Source organism: Eubalaena glacialis, chromosome 15 (genome assembly GCF_028564815.1).
Source record: "Eubalaena glacialis isolate mEubGla1 chromosome 15, mEubGla1.1.hap2.+ XY, whole genome shotgun sequence".
In the NCBI taxonomy this organism is placed as follows: domain Eukaryota; kingdom Metazoa; phylum Chordata; class Mammalia; order Artiodactyla; family Balaenidae; genus Eubalaena; species Eubalaena glacialis.
In genome coordinates this window covers 17,985,755-18,007,043 of record NC_083730.1, presented here as the reverse complement: position 1 = coordinate 18,007,043, position 21,289 = coordinate 17,985,755, and the positions used below count along the sequence as shown (strand labels likewise).

The window sequence follows — 21,289 nt, the reverse complement described above, 5'->3', positions numbered from 1 at the left end:
AAGCTGGCACAAACAGTAAGTTCTATTCTACACAGAGGAGCCGTGGGTTTCCCTATAATTTTAAACCTCCCCAGTAAACTACCAGCCCATCTCTCAGGCCCTTATTTACTCCCTTCTCTTTAGTTAATTATTAAATTATTAATGGCTTAAATTATTTCTTGCTACTCTGCTTCCTTCTCCAGAGCCTGCCTTTACTCCTGTTCAGTGTCCCCTGCTGTGATAAACTACATTTCTCACTTTACATTCACCTCGCCATCCTTCATCTAAAACCCACTACTTAGGTAATTCCTGTAAAACACTGTTCTGAATTATTCAAATTAGTCCCAGGCTAAAGAATCAACCACTGGATGAGCAAAAGGAAATGAAAAGAAAGTCAAGCAGCTTCTGGGAAATTTTTTTAAAAAAGGACTATGCAAAAAATGTAAACTTATAAAATCCAGAGCAGCTCTGAGGCCTGCACCGCCGGAAGTGAGCCAGGCCAGGATGAGTTCTCTATTCCTAAACCAGCCAGGGGGCAAGATGGAGCCACAGCAGGACCAAGTGTCTCCCCTGAGCTTCGGGGAGCCACCAGAAGGCCATGACTCTGGTCGGGACCACAAGGTCAAAGCCTGAGATGGGACCGTGGAGAACTGCGGGCCTGTCTTTCCCCATGTGACAGGAGTGAAAGAGGCTGCCGGTGCAGAAAAGAAAGGACAAGGAGTGTTTCTTCCACTCATCCTTTTTTTTCTTTTTGTGCCCTGTAAACATTTAGATATAATTCACATACCATAACACCTGCCATTTTAAACTGTACAATTTGGTGGTTTTTAATATATGCACAAGGTTAGGCAAACATTACAGCTATCTAATTCCTAAACATCTTCCTCACCCCCCCAAAATCCCACTTACCCGTTATAGCCATTCCCCATTCTCCCTCTCCCTCACCCCTGGCAACCACTAATCTACTTTCTGGGCGTATGGATTTGCCTATTCACAGAAATAGAATCATAATATGTGGCCTTCTGTGTCTGGTTTCTTTTACTTAGCATAAAATTTGCAAGGTTCATCCATATTGTAGCATGAATCAGTACTTCCTTCCCTTTCATGGCTGAATAATATTTCATCATATGGGTATCCTCTCCATTCACTCTTGATAAAGCAGCCGAGGAATAAGCAGCCTGACGTTGATTTAAAACACCATTATTACAAATGCCGAGGGGTCTACTTTCTAAATCTCCTACGTCAAGACCACCTCTAGCTAATGCAGTGACTACAGCAATCCTGCTGAGATGGGTCTCGTTTGGAAGACTGCTCTTAAAGTGTTCTAAAGCTAATGATATCATGATGACATTTTAATTGCAATTTTTAAAAAAATGTTAATAATGTTTGGCAATAATTTTAGACAACAGAGTGTGTCGAATTTATACAAGTAGAAACCATTTTCTTGGTCAAACATAGTATAGGTGGATGCAGTAGAAATCTGAATTCTCAGCCTAAATTTTCAAAATAAGAACCAATTCCTGGGGAAAGGGAAGTGCTGCATTACAATGAACTCAGGGATTTTCTAATTTAGATCCCATTATATAGATTAACCAAGTTCACTTTTCACATCATTGTCTTAGGCCAGGGTTTCTTGACCTCAGCACTGCTGACCTTGGGGGCTGGATAATCCTTTGTTGTGGGACTGTCTTGTGCTTTGTAGGAGGGTTAGCGGCAACCTTGGCCTCTACTTACTAGATGGCAATAGCACACACCCTACCCCAGCTGTGACAACCAAAAACCTCTCCAGACATTGCCAAACATGTCCCGGGGACAAAAATGATCCCCCATCCCACCCTCTGTTCAGAACCACTGTGTTAGAGGAAAGGGGTTTAATCTCTTTTTACTAAACCAAGCAACCACTCTTAAATTGTTGTTCCATAACTTTTCTACCCCCTCGGGCCAGAAGTCCTATCAATGAATTAACAAACTGGTGTTTTGTTTTCTTGATACCTGAAAATTCCAGATTCATTATATTGTGAAATTGTATTATTCCCTTAATCTTTCTACTTAGGCCACTGGTGTTCTGGGATTCTGTCTCTCACCCTCAAAAGCTGTGACTCACAATAAATTAAGTGCATTTTTCCATGGATTGCTGCCAGTTAACAGATTACTGGTTAAGAAACCCCACGCTAAGAGACTTACCTAAGCCACAGAGGGCATCAATGTGCAAAAGGGATTTAGAACTGTTTTTCATCTATAACACCTGAGCTCAAAACAAGAGTGGCTTTAAATGGGATGTTACTCTGCCCTGCAAACCCATGTTTTGCAAACCATGTTGATCTTATACATGAAAGAAACACACGATTTGAAAATACCTAAATACGCTTGCACTTAATTCAAAACTGTGTTGTGCATGACGAATGGCGCATTAGGAAGCCCTAGTCCAACACCCCTCTATTCCCGAATGTGAACTGCAAAGCTTTAGCCAAGGGTCGCTGTCTCTTCTCCCCTCCAGACACAGAACATCTGACACCAAAGTCTGAATGGTCAAGTTCCCCTTGTTTGAATGTAAAAGCGTATACGGCAAACATATTGAAAGCTTCTCATTTGAAAAGGTTGCCACATTTTGCCATTTATATTCTTGCACTCTCAAAACATGAGGTTTTTCCTCTGAACTATTAATTGGACAAACCAAAACTTAAGCTCATCAATTAATAAAGGAACAGATTAATTCTATTCTACTATATATAGTCAGCATCAAGATAAAAAACGAATCCCAGCTCTTCATTAAATCTCCAAGATGTAATTGGCCAGAGGATCTATGCTGCCTCTAGAACAGGGTTTGGCAAACTCCAGTCCATGGGCCAAATTTGCCCACACACCCCCTGCCTGCTTTTGTAAATAAAGTTTTATTGGAACAGGGTTTCCCTGGTGGCGCAGTGGTTAAGAATCCGCCTGCCAATGCAGGGGACACGGGTTCGAGCCCTGGTCCGGGAAGATCCCACATGCCACGGAGCAACTAAGCCACAACTACTGAGCCTGCGCTCTAGAGCCCACGAGCCACAACTACTGAAGCCCGTGCGCCTAGAGCCCGTGCTCTGCAACAAGAGAAGCCACTGCAATGAGAAGCACACGCATCGCAACGAAGAGTAGCCTCCGCTCGCCGTAACGAGAGAAAGCCCACACGCAGCAACAAAGACCCAACACAGCCAAAAATAAATAAATTAAATAAATTAATTTAAAAAAAAAGTTTTATTGGAACAGAGTTCCACTCATTTGTTTACGTATCACCTGTGGCTGCTCTCACATTATGATGGGGGAGGTGAATAGCAGCAAACAAGACCAAATGGCCCACAAAGCCTGAAAACATGTACCATGCAGCCCTTTGCAGACAAATTTGTAGTGTAGTATTGTCTAGAGTAGTCTGAGCACTAAGCAGCACAAGGCCTTCATCATATCTGGCATCAGAATGACTCACAAAGACACTCACCACTTCATCATCTCTAATATTTAAAACCCAGAAATAACCTATGTGCCCCATAACATGAGATTGGATAAATAAATTAAGATTTAATAAAATACTCTTAGGCTATTAAAATTATGTAGACTTTTTATAGTTATGTGGTAGACATTAAATAAAAAGAGGAAGTTATAAAAATAATATATGTAGTATTATCACATTTTGATAAATATATACTGAGTAGATATTAATAGATACAGGTATAGAGACAAAATACTGGGTGGTGAGATTATCAGTGATTTTTTTTTTCCTGTCTGTATTTTCTAAAATGAACCGATTTCGTTTGTATAAATATGATATAAAGTTACTTACTAGAATATGGGAGTCTTTTTAGATTTTTATTCAATTTTAATAATTTAATCTTAAGGCGATTTATGTTGTTGACTTTTGCCACTAGTATAACATAGTAATGAAATAATTTTTCTCCCAGGGTTCCACATCCAATCAGTTCTTCAGTTTACACCAAATACCCCAAACCCTAAATACTTAAAGCACTTTGTACTATGGCTGAGGTGAGAAAAGAGGGGCCGTGGTGGGCAAGGAGGAGTGGCATCCTGCTGGGCATGCCCCCAGGATGGAGACAGTGTCTGTGCTTCCTGTCTCCCTTCCCACGTGTGGTTTTTCAGGAGGCCTGAGAGTCGAAAGGAGATGATTTGGGACCCCACCCTACTGCCCTATCCCCAACAAACCTCAGTTCACTAAGTGCTCCATCATCATACCCAGGATCACACAATGAAAAGTAACAAACACAAAATATGACTATTTTCAAAGCTATAAAGCTCTCGTAGAACATCTGGTCTACCAGAAAGGTCAAGGCGTTAATAGTTCACAGCTACTTTCTTTCTTTCTCTCTGCCCAGTGTTAAAGTGCATTACTCCTATCTGTGTACTCATCTAAAAAGTGACCTTTACAGTCTTCTGTTGCCTCTGTACCAGAGGAAGACTTGAAAACAGCTATGGCCTCTGATATTGAAGAGGACACCCAGTAGCAACGCCATGCCTGCTGACGTCCACCCGCAAACAGCAGAGGTGAGGTAGGGAACGTACTTTGTTTCTTTAATAAACTGTAAATCACATTATGTCATTTACAATAATATTCACTGCATTAACAGTTTACTACAGAAATTATTGGTGGATTAGTTATTCCTTTTCCCGCACAGGAGATGTATTTCATAAGTATAATTATGTTAGGTTCATAAACATATTTCCAGCATACACATAATTTCTGTTATGGGACATATTCCAAAACTAAATTCCCACACGATTTGCAGACTGTTTGTACTCAACTCTGTGTCCTTTAACAAAAGCCCTGTGGGATTTTTGTCAACCAGACCTCAATAAAGCTGGGGAAAAAAGTTTTAATAAAAAATGTAAAAATCTGTCAAAATTCAAAAACACTTTTAAAGCCTTAATTGGGGGTGAAGTCTATAAGTTTAACAGCTATTGAAAGGAAGCCAAGAAAATAACATACCGCTCCCTACATACTGGGTTTTCCCAACACCTCTCCTCCTAGGTAGCTGGTATCCACCGGTGTTTGCGTCAAGAAAGAGAAATCCTTATTAGTACCTAAAATTAGACTCATACCTGTTCCCCGGCTGAACTTGAGGTCTGGGGCTTCTGGCACGTTGGGCTGTTTCTGTGGCAGCTGCTGCTGTGGCTGCACCCGACTGGCACCTCCGTGGCTGACAGGCCCTTGAGCCACCATATACCACTGTGACAAAATTAAAGTGGCAGCATGAAATCTAGCTGGAAAGTAATTGCTTTTGAAGAGGTCCTCAGAGCATAATTCCTGGATCTAAAATTTAAAGAGATGCTACAGCAGAGGCGATTTCCCCAGCATTTCACTGCAGGTGGGTGAAGGCTCTTAAGACCTCTCTGAGGGGGTGGGATGGCGTCCCCTAGGATGGCTTACAGGACTCGCATGGAGCCTTTTTAGAAGCCACACACGCCTCCTCTCACTGCCTGGGCCGCCGCTTTTGATAGATCCCTCATGAGATCACTGCGTGTTATGATGGCAGCATGCTGCCCATGTGAAAGGTGAGGAGCCTGCAGAAAAGGTTAAGAGCCACTGATGTAAGGAGTGGAAACTGGGCCAGTTTTCCACCACTTGCACAGATCTCATATCTGCCTCCTAGCCTTCTCCAATATGGTACCAGTACTAAGAACCCCAGGATTGCCCTCGGACTCTGACAAGGGCCAGGGGACGGAGGTGCTCTGCTTTCAAGGGCCGATTCTGGTCCGCCTCCTACTGCACCCTGCCCCATGGGGTATGCCATCTACATGGCCAAGGATTCATGGACCCCCAGAGTCCATGCCCCCCCCTTCCTGACCAGGCTCCCAGGACCCAGGACCTCAGAATTTCCTGCCCCAAAAGCTCCACTTCCAGGGTCTGGCGCAGGCCTCTTTCCTGCATCCATCCTCCTGATGGCAGATCGCACCATCAGTATAAGCAATTCTTGACCTGAAGGGTAGCCAAACTGGTGGCTGTTCATAGGGTCAGGGATGGAGCTTGAACATACATACACACTGGAGTATGCACAAGACTCTTCACCATGCCGGGCAGGCCAGGAGTGGGAAGAGAAGCAGGGAAGTCTGCCCGCCCGAGGCAACTTTCTCAAGGCCGCGGCATTTCTGTAGGAACTGTGAAGAGTTCAAGAGTTCACCCTTCCAGGCCGTTAGCAAGGTCTATTTGTCAGCATAGCAGAACAGAACATAATTCACAGTCTGTTAGCTTGCTGTATACGGGTCTTGTCCTGGGCACCACAAAGTTAGTTGTGGGCCTGGAGAGCCTATCTGAATCGAGGAGTCCATGGGCCATACCCAGTTATAGCATGAAGGGTATTCATCCTTAAACAACACAGAGTGAAATTAAACTGAAACCACACAGTAGGTACTCAAGATGGCAATGCAGGACAGTAGTTACTACCGTGCCCCACAGTATACACTCAACCTCCCTTCCCCAGTCTTAAACCAGCGGGTCTGAAACCAGCCTGAGATCAGTCTCCTTCTACCCTCCTCCTACTTACGAGTCAAAGGTGTTCCGGTGAGGAACCAGGGCTGCGGACCAATGGACCCGACTCTGAATCCAGTTCTGCCACTTAACTAGTAATGTAACTGGGGCTGGGTTATAACCTTTCTGAGCCTTAGTTTCCCCAGCTGTAAAATGGTGAAACCCTGCTGTCTGCATCCTTGTAAAGATTACAGCAGATAAGACCAGTGAAGCACTCTTCACAGGGCCTGCCTCATATAATTGGTACCAGTATTATTTTCCTTGGTAAGTGTCTAGAGCATAGGGACTACACCTGCTCTGATTTTTTTCTTTTTTTTTTTTATCACCTAGCAGGTCTATAAAATATAGGAGAATGATATTTCCAGGCCACTTAGATTTCCAACTATCCAGATTGTGCACATTCCCAACAGAGCCAATTACGTGAGCTTGAGCTGAATAATCCTTATTAACTCAAAGTGGAAGTGCAAAGATTGACATAAAGAACTTCAATTCCGCTCACATGAAGTCTCAAACCAGCTCACATCTCCTTATTTTAGACAAGTTCAATTCTGAACTGCACGATGAGATTTAACCAGGTTCTCAATCAAGCTGCGATGTCTGCAATTCCTTATATAAATGAGGTTATATCAGATTCCATGGGGTATCAGAATAGAACTTTGGCATTACATAATTTGACTGCTGGTAATATAATAAGATTTCCTCCTGCAAACTTTAAAAGGGGGTGGGGTGGGGGTGGGGAATAAGGATGAGACTAGAGTCTCCAACCAGTACATTAGTATTGCTTAGTACAGTTTGGGAGCTTGTAGCTTTTCAAGCTGCCGAAAACTACTGCCATGCCCTCTACTTACAAAATTCTCTTCTCTGAGGTTAAATAAATTCTCAGAGAAGGTGATGCTGCTAATGATGGATCCTTTCTGCTCAGGACATAGGGTTAACACACCCACCTCTCAAGGACTTCTCTAAAACACTCCTCTCCCTTGATGATCTGAAGCCTCTAGAAAAACAGAGTATCTCCTACCAAATGATTAGTATTAATCTAGTTAAAGGAGTTTAAAGTAATTATTCAAAGAACCAAATGAGACTCCACTCAGCTCACAGCTTAAGAGAAATTCGAAGGCACAGGCAGCATCGTGTGGTGTAGAGTGTGTGTTCTGGAGCTAGAGAGATCTGAGCAGAAGTTCCAGATAGGACCAAACAAGCTGTGTGACAGTAATTGGGCAACTCACTGAGCTACTCCAAGCCTCACTTTTCTCATCTGTAAAATAGTGATAAGGCCAAACTTGCAGGGCTGTTGTAAAGATTAGGAAAATTTTAAAAAATCTATGTCCAGCCCCAAGAACAGTGTCTGGCACAATGCATGAAGTAGGAACACTCAATAGTAAGGATCTGCTCACTTATGAACTAAGACCAGGTAATTCTAACCCTACTCTTGGCATGGACAACTGGTCTACCTTTGGAAGGCCTACAAACAATAAAAGCTATAAAACCAAGAGATATGCAGAAAAGAAGATGATGTAAGAAAACAAAACTTCATTAATTCCTGGACACACTCAATAGGTGAATCATTCAAAAGTATACCTGTGACTTAAGAAGTTCATGGGTATCAAGTGGTTCTCCAAAAGCAAATTATTTAATATTTTGGATGCTTGGGGGTGGTACGTGGGAGGGTAGAAAACAAGATACACAAGTACCTAATACAGCCCTTTTCTATCACACAGGAGATGAAGATTATTTCAAAAGGTCCTTATAAACATGAGTATCATTTTAAAAATTAACAGAAATAAGGTTCTATATTGTAACTATTAAACACTTGGGGAGGGGAGGCTTTAGGAAAAAAATTGTTATTTTTCTAGTATGGAGCCAGAATGTTCTAACGTATTAATTTAAACATTGATATTCTTTTTTATTATTCTAGATTTGTTTTTTCCAATTACAAAAGACATATATGCCTAACGTAAAAAATCTGGAAAGAAAACGTCACAAAGGAACAATAATTCTTTATTCTATTAACTTTCTAAAATATATGTATATACTATATACATATATACTAGGGAGCTTCTTATTAATTCTGTACTATGCTAAAAACATAGAGTGTAAAATTTTGCTTTTCTACTTTGAGAATTCATTTTGAGAATTACTACTCAATTTTTTCTAACCCAGATGTTAATCCCTTCATATAAAACAAGATAATTGAAGTATTATAACTACATCTAAAATCAGAGTCTGTAATTCAATTGAACTTCAAATCTACTTCTGCTGTGGTTTCTGAATCCTTCCACTTGGTTACTTATAACCTGGACAACAAAGCATTTAAAGTTTCTCATATTGTTCTATGACCTCAACTCTAGAGCCTGTCAGACTTTCTTTGCCACAGGAAGGGTCAGTGAAAGAAAAGATTAATTTGATACTTCTTTCAGCCCCATCGTTACTGGCACTGTGCTTCCTTTTCTTAAAAGATAATGTCTTTCGTCTCCCACTGCCCTTAGTGACCTGATTGTCATTGGACACTGGGTCCTTATTATTTTCCCAACAAAGGCACCTGTAATAAGATATGGAGGTTCAGAGTGGACTCTCCACTCCTTCTCAGTAGGTGATAGATTGATGAATTAGGGAACTTCTTAGAAAAATACGTCAGGTCTGTGTCCAGTCATCATTCAAATATACTAATTAGGGCTTCCCTGGTGGCGCAGTGGTTGAGAATCTGCCTGCCAATGCAGGGGACACGGGTTCGAGCCCTGGTCTGGGAAGATCCCACATGCCGCGGAGCGACTACGCCCGTGAGCCACAACTACTGAGCCTGCGCGTCTGGAGCCTGTGCTCCGCAACAAGAGAGGCCGCAATAGTGAGAGGCCCGCGCACCGCGATGAAGAATGGCCCCCACTTGCCGCAACTAGAGAAAGCCCTCGCACAGAAACGAAGACCCAACACAGCCAAAAATAAATAAATAAATTTATAAAAAAAAAAAATATATATATATATATACTAATTAAGCATCTTAGTAGGTGGCAGCCTTTTACATACTAATAACTGAACATTTTGAGGTTATCTATGTATCTACTGTGTGCCAGGGACTGTGCTACAGGCTTTACCTGTATCCTGCTAATCTTCACGGCAAGCCTATGAGGTATGACCTTCTTTTATGTTTAGCAAAGTTCAAGCTGGGGTGAATGCCTCACTCAGGGGCGTCACAGGAATGCTGCAGAGCTAGTGACCCAGCCAGGTGTGTCTGAACCAGAGTCCCATCAGTTCATCCTGTGGACACAACCTACATTCACGTCTGTATCAGAAACGTGTGGGGTTGTCCATGGGTCTTATTTCTTCTCCAAATATCTCTAGAAAATACTAGCCTGAGCTGCCCCGCGGTGGGTCCTGCTGACAAGGACAAGTGAGCACCGGGTGATGCCAGGGGCCAGGGCAGCAGTGGGCACAGTGTGACCTCCACCACCAGAGAGGGAACCCCAGGGTAGATGCCCATGGTGATAATGAGGATAATGATGCCAACGGTACTGTCTCTGTGGCAGGCCCTTAACACACTCTGCCTCCCGAAATCACAACAATACTGCGACTATCATTATTCTTATTTTACAGATAAGAACTAAGGCTCTGAGAAATTCAGCCACTGCTCACGGCCACCCAGCTGACCGATGTGACTCCGGAACCCCTCCCCGCGGCCCCTCAGGGTCCTCGGGGGACCCACGTATCCCCCTCTCGCCCCTCCCAGGAGAGCGCCCCTTTCCGGATCCCTTCTCCGCCCCTCGCCCCGTCGCGGGCAGCTTCCTGCGCAGCCCGCCGCCGCTCCTTGGAAGTTCCCAGGCCCGGGGACCCCGGCGCCAGCTGCCCGCTGTCCCCGCCTCGGCGGCGGCCGCGACAGCCCCACTTACGCCGATCGCGGAGCAGGACGCCCGCAGATCGCAGGGCCGCAGCCATGTTTGTGCCGACTAAAACCATTCCCGGGGCAGCCTCGGCCCGGGACCTGGGTTCCTCCCGCGGCAGCACACCCAGGCGCGGGCCCCACCAACGGCTAACAGCAGACCTCAGCACCCACCACCCACGCCTCCTTATCAGGCGCGGCCACGCCCTGCGCCCAGGCTGTGTGCCCGCTCATTGGTGCCGGGCCGGGGCGGGGCTTCAGGGGCGGGGCCAGGTGCAGACACGCCCCTCCCCGGGAGCCTGCCCTGTTGCAGCGAGGTCCCCAGGGTAAGAAAGGGTCCCAGGCTGTGCTATTGGCACCTTCCAACCAAACCACCAAAAATCCGTGCGGGTCGCCCTGAACGAACGCCCTGGTTGCATGCGCCCACCTGACCAAGGCAGGAACTGCAGCCACGACTCCGCAAAGAACTTTCTTGACATTTCCACTACTATTACTTAACTATGACAATGCTTTTGCCTCAGTTCTCCAGTTTTGTGGCCTAGTTACAGCACAACTGTACCGACCGTCTTATTTTGCTTTGTTTTCAGAATGAGAAATGGAATTATTTTATATCAGACACTCATGACATACTTATTAAGTTCCTCTGTAGTATCTTTATGCAGCAGAGTTTGGCAGCTGGGACCAGAAAGCAAACATTAGGCTGCTAACGTGATAGCATTAGGAAAAGTGAAGGCCAGTCCGGCAAATGCATTTTTTGGAGGGCTGGTACGGTGAGGTTCGTCGGTATCATGTCTGTGCACCTTCGCAGGGTGACCGCCTGGCCCCAGTCCCGCGCACAGAACAGGTGCCCTCCTCATTTCTAGCCCTTGCTACATTCCCACACCTCCGCCCGCCCATCTGGCCCTAACGCTCAGTGCATCTCGAAGTACAAGGCCAACCTTTGGAATAGAAAGGTGTCAGGCACCATTCTTTCATTCACTGAACAAGTATTGAGCACCTACTGTGTGCACTGGGAAAACAGCAGTGAACAGAGCAGACAAGGGGCTTACATAGGGATTAGGGGAGAGACAGAAAATAATCACAATATGTAGTATTTAGGGTGATGATGAGCGTTAGAAAGAATGAAGCAATGTAAGGGAGATGAGGGAGGGGAGGCTAGTGCAATTTGAAATAGATGGGTCAGAGAAGTCCTCACTGACATTTAGGCAAAGACCTGAGGAAGTAAGGGGGCAAGCCACGTGGAACATTCCAGGAAAATGGAGTCTAGATTGAGTGCAAAACCAGTTTTCTGTAGCTAAAATGTATGCTCTTGATTGAATTCGTTTATTTATTATTAAAGTGAGTCCTCTTTCTGGTTATCAGCTTGGTGTAAAATGTCAGCTTAAATGGATTGCCTTTCATATTATCTACACGATCTTCAAATCAGGCAAGAGGTGTTCCCTGAGAAACAGACAGTAAAACTTGCTCCTCGTATCAAACTGCTTTCCTATACATTTTGCTAGCTTTCTATTCTCAGAATGAAAATTACATTAGTTTAATTTGCCCTTTGAAGAGGTGATCTTTATAGATAATATACTCCTCTACCTAAAGCCTAAACCCATTGCTTTTAAATCAACTGCACAAAAAGTCTCTACAGTTTGAAATGCTGTGCTGGAAAAAGTGTCGACAAGGCCAGAGAAGTAGAAAAAGCCAAGGGTTTTTAATGACTGAGCTATGTGGGCTCTTCTCGGCTCAGGAGGCTCAGGATAAGTCACCCTTCCATCCCGGGTGCTGTACCACTCCTGCTAAGTGGAGATAGCAGGGGTCTTCTGGTCCCTCCCAGGGAAATGCTGATGATTAGTGACAAGGCATAAAGGTGCCAAATCTCATGTAATCAACATTGGGGCAAGTTAAATTTGTATCTGGCCAGAAAAAAGAAAGGAACTGGCAAACCATGCTTTATTAAATATGTTAATAACATAATAACATTTTAAAAAATGAATCAGCACCATTTCATTCATTTTCCTTTTACTGACTGTTAAAAAACTCATTCAAAATTATACTCATGTATAAAACCTCCCGACACACATATTAAGACTCATAGGTTACAAATGGAAACAGAACTTCATTATTTTTCCCCAAAGAGCTCTTCATGACATTTGTTATTTCCAATCTATGGCTTATTTCTTACAAAAAGCATCAAATACAACAGCTTTTCAGTGAGTAAATTTTTATGTTCTTTTGAAGTGAAAGCAGATAAAATATGCTTTATATGGGTCCTTTTCAAAACTGATAGGAATGGGCTTCCCTGGTGGCACAGTGGTTAAGAATCTGCCTGCCAATGCAGGATACACGGGTTCGAGCCCTGGTCCAGGAAGATCCCACATGCCGCGGAGCAACTAAGCCCGTGCGCCACAACTACTGAGCCTGCGCTCTAGAGCCCGTGAGCCACAACTACTGAGCCCACGTGCCACAACTACTGAAGCCCACATGCCTAGAGCCTGTGCTCCACAAGAGAAGCCACCGTGATGAGAAGCCCGCGCACCGCAAGGAAGAGTAGCCCCCGCTCGCAGCAACTAGAGAAAGCCCGCGCGCAGCAACAAAGACGCAACGCAGCCAAAAATAAATAAATAAAAAATTAAAAAAAAAAAAAAAAAAACTGATAGGAAAACACAGCCCTTAAATCAGAAGACGTGAATTCTAAATATGGGTTTTACTAAGAAATCCAGAAACCCCTTGAAAGGCTAAAGAAATTTATAAAACTATATGAGATTTCTATATATATGTATATATATATATTTTATGTATATATACACATATGTATGTGTATATAAATACATTTTTTTCTGGCTTAAATATTCGTACCAAAATTATAACCACTTCCCTTAACAAACAGAAAGCACATCCTCTGGGCCAACTCAGATAAGCAGCACTCCCACCACCCGGGAGAGGGTTTGCCTGAGCTCGGGTGACTTAATTAGTGAAGAAAGCATTCTCTTCTCACAGACAGCACTCAGAGTTCAGCCTGTGATCCTAAATAAAATGAATTTGTTGGTTTCAGCTCAATGCTTCAGGAAAGGCGGGGGGAGATCCCCTAATTCATTATTTGCCATGATTGGCACCTCCGAGCTACACAAACTAAATTTAGATTACTCAATTCTGTCTCCTTAATCAGAAAACAGGGCGAGGATGGGGGCATTCAGTGCAAGAGAAACAGTGGCTGCGTGAAGCAGACAAATGGTGAGCTCTGATGATTACTCAGAGAAACCTGACCAATTGTCCCCACAATTGTTTTAAGCAAAGAGGCCACCAAATCCAGGCCAATGCAAAGTGCGTTTTGACTGCCACTCTTAACCACACAGAGCCTTAAGCCCACTAGTGATGATGGGTTTATTGGTTCATCTGCACATATTTTCTGAGAGTCTACTATGAGCAAAGCGTTATATCAGATACTGGGAAGGATAAAAAAGTAAACTGTACTCTCAAGTAGCTCATTTATTTATGAAACAAATATGTATGGAGGGCACACCTAGGTCAGGCACGTGGTGGGCACTGAGCATTACAGCGATGAATTGGACTATCTCTACTTTCATGCAACTTACATTCTAGAAGGCAAGGCAGACAATAAACAAAAGATACATACCATAAGGTTAGCTATGACTAGGAACCATGAAGAAAAATAATAAATGAGGCAAAGGAATGGAGAGAGGCAGGAAATGTTAGTTTCGGGGGTGCAGTGGGGCAGGGCCTCTTTCGCCAAGGTGCCAGTTGAACAGGGGCCTGCGGGGAGTGAGGGAGGCTCTCTGTGGAAGGGCTTTGCAAGCAGAGGGATCAGAAAGTGCTGGAACACATTTGAGGCTTGTATTAGTTCCCCGGCGCTGCTGGAACAAAATACCAGAAACCAGGCTGCTTAAAACAACAGAAATGTATTGTCTTCCCGTTCTGAGGCCGGAAGTCCAACAGGGTCATGTTCCCTCAGCAGTTAGTCGGGGAGAATCCTTTCCTGCCTCTTCCTAGCTTCTGGCAGTGGCCAGCAACCCTTGGCTCTCCTTGCCTTGTAGCATCACTCTGATCTCTGCCTCTGTGGTCATGTAGCCTTCTCCCTGTGTGTCTCTTTTCCCATAACCATCTTCCCTTCTAGAAGGACACCAGTCATATTGGATTAAGAGCTCACCCTATTGACCTCATCTGAACTTGGTTACATCTGCAAAGACCCTATTGGTAAATAAGATGACGTTTCCAAGTACCAGAGGGGAGGATTTCAACATATTGGGTTTTTTTTTGAGGGAGAGGGACACAGTTCACCCCATAACAAGGCCTTGAGGGACAGTAAAGAGACCGCGTGTCTTGAGCAGAGTGTATGGGGTGGAGGGGAAGGAGTTTCGGCCTATTAGGTGATGAAAGACTTCATCTTATCAAGTGATCTCCCTCTAACAGAATGATCCATGCTTACGGTTCAAAAGGTTTACTTTGCCTGCGGTGTAGAGAGAAAACCGGAGCTCTTGCGCCAGTATTAAGACACGTACCACATGACTAAATGAGTTCATTTTCTCCTAAGGGTTCTAATTCTTTTTGAGATCATATGGGGCAAGAGTGTTTTTCTCCAGAGAGGTCTCTGCCCCCGGGGTGGTGGGAGGGTCCCTCCAGAGCATGTCTGGTCTGCCTCTGCCAGGGTTGCAGGGTCCCACCCGTCTTAGGTGGGGTTTATGTACATTCCTCGGCTTGGAAGTGCTGCTCCTCACAGACACATTCAAACCAGGAAAGTTGACTTTTTCCAGCAAGCTTTCACTCCCTGTCCAGAGCCCTGGGCAGATGGCAGTCTTCCATGTCCTTCTCTGGGCTACAGGGCCAGTTTTCTAGATTTCACAGAAGGGCCAGCCCCCCAAGTCCCTGTTTCATGCAGGGAGGGGTCTAGCCCTTGGTCCACTTTCCTGTCTGGGTGTAGGGTGGGCATCGTAGGAGCTGCATACATGATGTGCTCACTTTGTGAAAATTCGTAGTGTTGCACACTTATGATGTGTGCCCTTTTTTGTACGAATAGTATACTTTAGTACAACTTTTTAAAGGACCCTCGAGTGCCTTTATCTGGGTTCAGTTCTCCCTCTAACTCCCATACCCAACCTAACAGCTCTGGCTTAGAGACCCTCTCTACTCCTTCCTCTCCAATTCTGACGCCTAGAGGTGTTCCCTACACTCAGCTAAGAGGAGGGTCTGTGTGGAATTATTATATTTATCCAGTAGAGTCACCTGTTTATAGTGGGAGAGGAAGAGGTGAGCAGAAGTTTCCCTGATAAAAATGACTGGTGATTTCAGGCTGAGAGGATGCAGGGATGCTTTTTCATCAGGGTGGTATAGAATTTACAAGAAAAGTAGGCTTGTTGTATACTGAATGTGAGGGGACACTCTGAAGGCAGAAAAGCACACGATTACCAAGAGCAAGGCGTTCACTTGGCCACCACACAGCATCTGGAAAGGATTCAGAGATAAGGGTGGTGAGAGAAGGCTGAGGACCGAGCCTGAATGTGCTGAGAAATTGGACCTTCGTTGGTAGGTGAACGGGAGTCATGCATGGTCATGACAGTCATGGAGAAGAGTAGCCTGTTGGGGGCTGTGCTCTGAGGAAAAGGATTGAGCAAGCAGGGTCCAGGCTATACGAGAGGAGAGGCAGGGAGAACAAATAGAAGACAGTGGCCACGGTTCACAAAAGAGGTGTTGAGGGGCGTGGCCATGGGAAGTGAAGACAGAAATAGGCAAATAATGGCACATTGGAGATTAGAGGGAGGGCAGAACTGGGTAATTCAAGGTCTTCAGCAGTAGTGAGACCAAAAAAGAGAAACACATTAGTCAGCAGGACAGCTGGTTTGAGGCAAAGATGAATGCACTTTTTTATTGTTGTTGTTTTCATATTGTCTTTGTTTTTGCCTGAGTATGTTTTACATTGCAAGAAGGACAAACAGGTACAGCCATCCAACAGAAAGTTGTAGTGGTCGTCTACATAGAAATAAGGATTGAAACCAACCATTCATTCAACCATTCATTTTTCTTAATAAATTTATTTGTTTATTTATTTATTTATGGCTGCATTGGGTCTTTGTTGCTGCACGCGGGCTTTCTCTAGTTGCAGCGAGGGGGGGCTACTCTTCATTGTGGTGCGCGGGCTTCTCATTGCGGTGGCTTCTCTTGTTGCAGAGCATGGGCTCTAAGCACGCGGGCTTCAGTAGTTGTGGCTCGCAGGCTCTAGAGCGCAGGCTCAGTAGTTGTGGTGCATGGGCTTAGTTGCTCTGCAGCATGTGGGATCTTCCTGGACCAGGGGTCGAACCCGTGTCCCCTGCATTGGCAGGCGGATTCATAACCACTACACCACCAGGGAAGCCCTAATCATTAATTCTTTTTACAAAACAATTTACAGAGAATTCATCACTCTCCTTGCTAATTTGTCCTTCCTAATAGCTAACAATAATTGAACATTTATTCTCTTTCACCTATGCCCACTCCCTTTTGATTTGTCTTCAAATACAGAGGGAAGACCTCTGGGTAAAGATGGGGGCTTGAACACATGGATGTAATTTCACTCCCACACCCAAACCCCACTACAACGTCAAGAGAGGTTTTGTTGTTGTTGACGGTGATGGTGTGTTTTGTTTGTTTTCAAGCACAAACCTAAAATGATGGGGAAAAAAGAAAAATGAATGACAGCAACAAATTTTTGGAGCTGGAAGGCAGATGGATAAATGGTTAATGACTTAGCAAACTCAAAAAACCCTGAATCTTAAAATGTCCATCCTAAGACAAGAACCATCCAGATTTACACGACAGAATCCCTAGGAGGTTCCAGACTGGCAGCAGCAGGTACCCCTGGAAGTGGGGATGAAAGGGAGAGATGCTACATTGAGATAGATTTGGGGAACTAGACTTACCGAAGTTGTGGACACATAGCCCTCTTCACCCCTTTCCCTCCACAGGAGGTGGAAGAGTCTGGAATCCAACCGGCCCAAGAGGAAAGATCTAAGGACGTTGACATCTGGAATCCAACTGGCCCAAGAGGAAAGATCTAAGGATGTTGACATCAGGGACTCCCATACTCAACATACTCAACAGTTCAGGCAGCTCACCCTACAGGAGGGCTCACATCTCCTCCCACACACTTCAAAAGCATTTTATCTGCTATTTGGAATTCTCAGCAGAAAACCAAGTATCACCTCACATCTGAGAAAAGCCTCTAAGAGGAAAGACAGAGACCCAAGCAAACAGAAGAAAACATGGAGGAAACTGCCAAGATACAGGAAGAAGAAAGCTTGGATAAAAGACCATAAAGATGGAACTTTCTGAGGTCAGAATAAAAAATTTTTTTAATTTTACTATGCTAACAGAGATGAAAAATTCAGTAGAAGGATTGGGGAAAAGTTGAGTAAAGCTCTCAGAAAATAGCAAGCAAAAAAAAAAAAAAAGGGCTTCCCTGGTGGCGCAGTGGTTGAGAATCTGCCTGCCAATGCAGGGGATGTGGGTTCGAGCCCTGGTCTGGGAAGATCCCACATGCCGAGGAGCAACTGGGCCCATGAGCCACAACTACTGAGCCTGCGCGTCTGGAGCCTGTGCTCCGCAACAAGAGAGACCGCGATAGTGAGAGGCCCGCGCACCACGATGAAGAGTGGCCCCCCACTTGCCACAACCAGAGAAAGCCCTCCCACAGAAATGAAGACCCAACACAGCCAAAAATAAATTAATTAAAAAAAAAAAAAAAAAAAAGAGCTAGGAAGGGGAGTGGTGGTGGAAATTTAAAAAAAAAAAAAAGATAAAAGGAGGTCTACTATCTGAATAATAGCAGTTGTAGAAAGAAAGAAAAACAAACAAAAGAGGGGACACTTTAAAAAAAAGTTTAAGCAAGTTTTCACAACTGAAGGCCCTGACTTTCTGAATTTAAAGAGCCTACCAACTGCCCAACAGAATGGATGAACAGTCCCAAGGAATATCATCATATTTCAGAACATGGGGACAAGCTTCTAGAATAGACAGGTCATATGTAAAGGACCAGGTATGAGAATGCTTGGGAATTCTCCATAGCAACATTGGAAGCTAGAATGGTAACACTGGAAGCCAGGGTTTCAAAATTCTGAGGGAGAAATGCTTTTTAACCCACAATTTTATATAGAGACTATGGTTTAAATGTGAAGATAGATTAAAAACATTTTTTAGATAGGCAAGTTCGCAGTGAATTGACGTTCCATGCACCCTTTCTCAGGAAATGACCAGAGGATGTGCTCCACCAAAAGGAGGAAGTCAACCAAGAAACAGGGAAACATGGGATACAGGAAACAGGCTGTCCATAGAGGAGAAAGGTGAAGGGGATACCTGGGATGACAGTGAAAGAAGATCCCAGGACGACAACTATGTTTCAGGATTGGAGTGTGGCTGGTTCACACTACAGCAGACCAGCTTCTCTCAGAGAAGCTTCTATGGGAAGATATAACTGATGAGCACCTGAAGTGTCTGAGCATCTTTGGAGATTGAATTAATGATAAAGAAAAAAATAAGATGACTGTTCATTATGGGCAAAATGAAAAGTTGGCCAGAAAAGGAAAAGCAGTCGTAGTATACAACATGGTCAACCACAGTAATGATTTAACTAATCTGGAAAGAGGGGGAGAAGAGAAGCATGCACATGAATGGTGGGGCAGGGAAAGGAAGAAGAGCAATCTTCTGCAGAAGAGCGGTAGAGAGCGTCTAAAACCGAACAATCGATCAAGTAATAGAAGCATGTTTTTCTTCATGACATGGAAGTAAATGCCTCAGGAATAAGTTAAAACTTTTGAGCACCACCATTTCTGTGAGCCAGGGTGCTACACTGTATTAAATTTTGACGCCAGAAACCAGCATCTTTGAACTGCAGAGTACACCAATGTCTTTTCAAAGATAATATTCTTCATCTTATCATCACATTAGTAATAATCTATGAGGTAGAAGGAAAGTTTCCAGCATAAGAAACTGAATCATTTAATTGACCAGCAATTAGCAAATACTATGAATGACAGTATTTGTACGTCATAATATCTTTTTTCCTTAGAAGGACTGAATGAAATAATAGGATTCTAAGTTTAAAGGAATTCAAGCTTTGGAGTTTCAAACTTCATTCTGTCACTTTTAACAGTGCATCTTCAGGCATGTTTTTTAACTTTTCTCAACTATTACCTCAGGGGTAATAGGGCTATTATCCATATATAGGGATTATAGGGCTATAATTATAATTTATATATTGTATAAACTTATAATTTATATAATTATCACAAGAGGTTATTGTGGGGATTAAAGCATGTGACAGTACATGGCTGACACAAACCAGTACTCCATTATTGGACGCTACCATCATTTTGAGAACTTCCCAGTATGACTTGAAAGCTAGCGAGCCCACAGGTGTAGTGTTTTTGTGGCCACTGGCAATATTGGACAGTCTCAACCTTGCCCCAGTGTTCCCATTTCAACATTGAGATTGGGAACAATTTCAAAAGAGATTAATGTGAGATGAATGAGGACCTACAGTCATGATGATGAGAGGCTTAAGGTTGCCTTTAGAAGAGGGAGGTAGCTACTCAGTGACAGTCACACTAAGTCTGCCACAGCCTCAGCTGGGCGGGCTTTTAATTAATTAATTAATTAATTAATTTTTGGCTGTGTTGGGTCTTCGTTTCGTGCAAGGGCTTTCTCTAGTTGTGGCAAGCGGGGGCCACTCTTCATCGCGGTGCGCGGGCCTCTCACTATCGCGGCCTCTCTTGTTGCGGGGCACAGGCTCCAGACGCGCAGGCTCAGTAGTTGTGGCTCACGGGCCTAGTTGCTCTGCGACATATGTAATCTTCCCAGACCAGGGCTCGAACCCGTGTCCCCTGCATTAGCAGGCAGATTCTCAACCACTGCGCCACCAGGGAAGCCCAGGGCGGGCTTTTAAAAAGCATCCTGGGCCCAGCCCTGAAATTCGGATTCTGTTGGTCTGGGATGAGGCCCAGGCACCAGTATTTTTATAGTCCCAAGTGACCCCAATGCGTAGGAAGGTTGCTTATGACAGAATCATGTTGCTCTATACACTAAACAAGAAATTTTTAGGAAATGCTAGAGGCAGCCATGTGTGGGGAGCTGGGTGGGTGGAAACGGCTGTAGGACAGTGACGCAGTATTTAAGTCATTTGAATTGCTACAGTATTAGCCTCCCATCTGTCTCCAAAGCAGGTCAGCTACACAAGTACCAAAGGCGAAGGGGGCTGCTGGCGTGAGGATCACGTATCAGGAAGAGGTTTCAGGGAGGCGAGAGCCGTGAGATGAGTCCCACGAGAGCAGGAACTCAGAACCGGGTGTCTGTGAGGTGGACACTTGGCAGGGATGTGGGATGGGCTTGTGACGCTTAGATTACAGGGACAACCAGAGTGAAGGGAATGCAAGTCCACGTGCATGGGGTGTGCTGCTCTGGTTCTTGGTTTGACATCACCACAATCTTGACTCCGTTATCCCCACCTAATCCCACAGCTCTCCTTCAGTATTTAAAACTTTTAACCCATTTGTACAATTAAAATCTAATCTAATTGAGCCTAACCTCGTCACCTAAATTCTGATCAAATGAACTGCCTAGTTGAATCCAGTTAGAGCTCATTCCCATTCTTACAAGTATTTTTCATTTAAAGATAGAGGCCAAATATAGCACAAATGCCCCATTTCCATCTGTCATTTTACTTAACTGCAAAATAAGATATAATCTAATGTGTCCAAAATTAATACAAAAAGGATTATAAAAATGATGTAACTAGGACCCACATCTAATTTTTAAAAACCATTCCTTTTCATTACCATGTACTTTTACTAATACCTATCAAATTCAGGAATATCTAGTTTCACATACACAAATCATGAAAAATAAAGATTTAAAAAATGCAAAAGGCATGAACTAATTAATGTGAAACAGAGACAATC

The 21,289-nt window shown here is 44.0% G+C and overlaps 1 protein-coding gene across 2 annotated transcripts in view; it reads right to left on the bottom strand.

Moving 5' to 3' along the window:
- FECH (ferrochelatase) overlaps positions 1-10,533 on the bottom strand; it is a 34,112-nt gene extending 23,579 nt beyond the window's left edge. Inside the window, exons 1-2 of one of the 2 annotated variants that reach the window (XM_061169567.1) lie at positions 10,372-10,533; positions 5,065-5,191 (exon numbers count right to left, since the gene is read on the bottom strand). In XM_061169567.1, the coding sequence (XP_061025550.1) occupies positions 5,065-5,191; positions 10,372-10,438 (194 nt within the window). In that variant the 5' untranslated portion in view covers positions 10,439-10,533. The remainder of the gene's footprint in view (positions 1-5,064; positions 5,192-10,371) is intronic. The other variant, XM_061169568.1, reaches the window with a different exon arrangement.
- Positions 10,534-21,289: the final 10,756 nt, after the last annotated feature.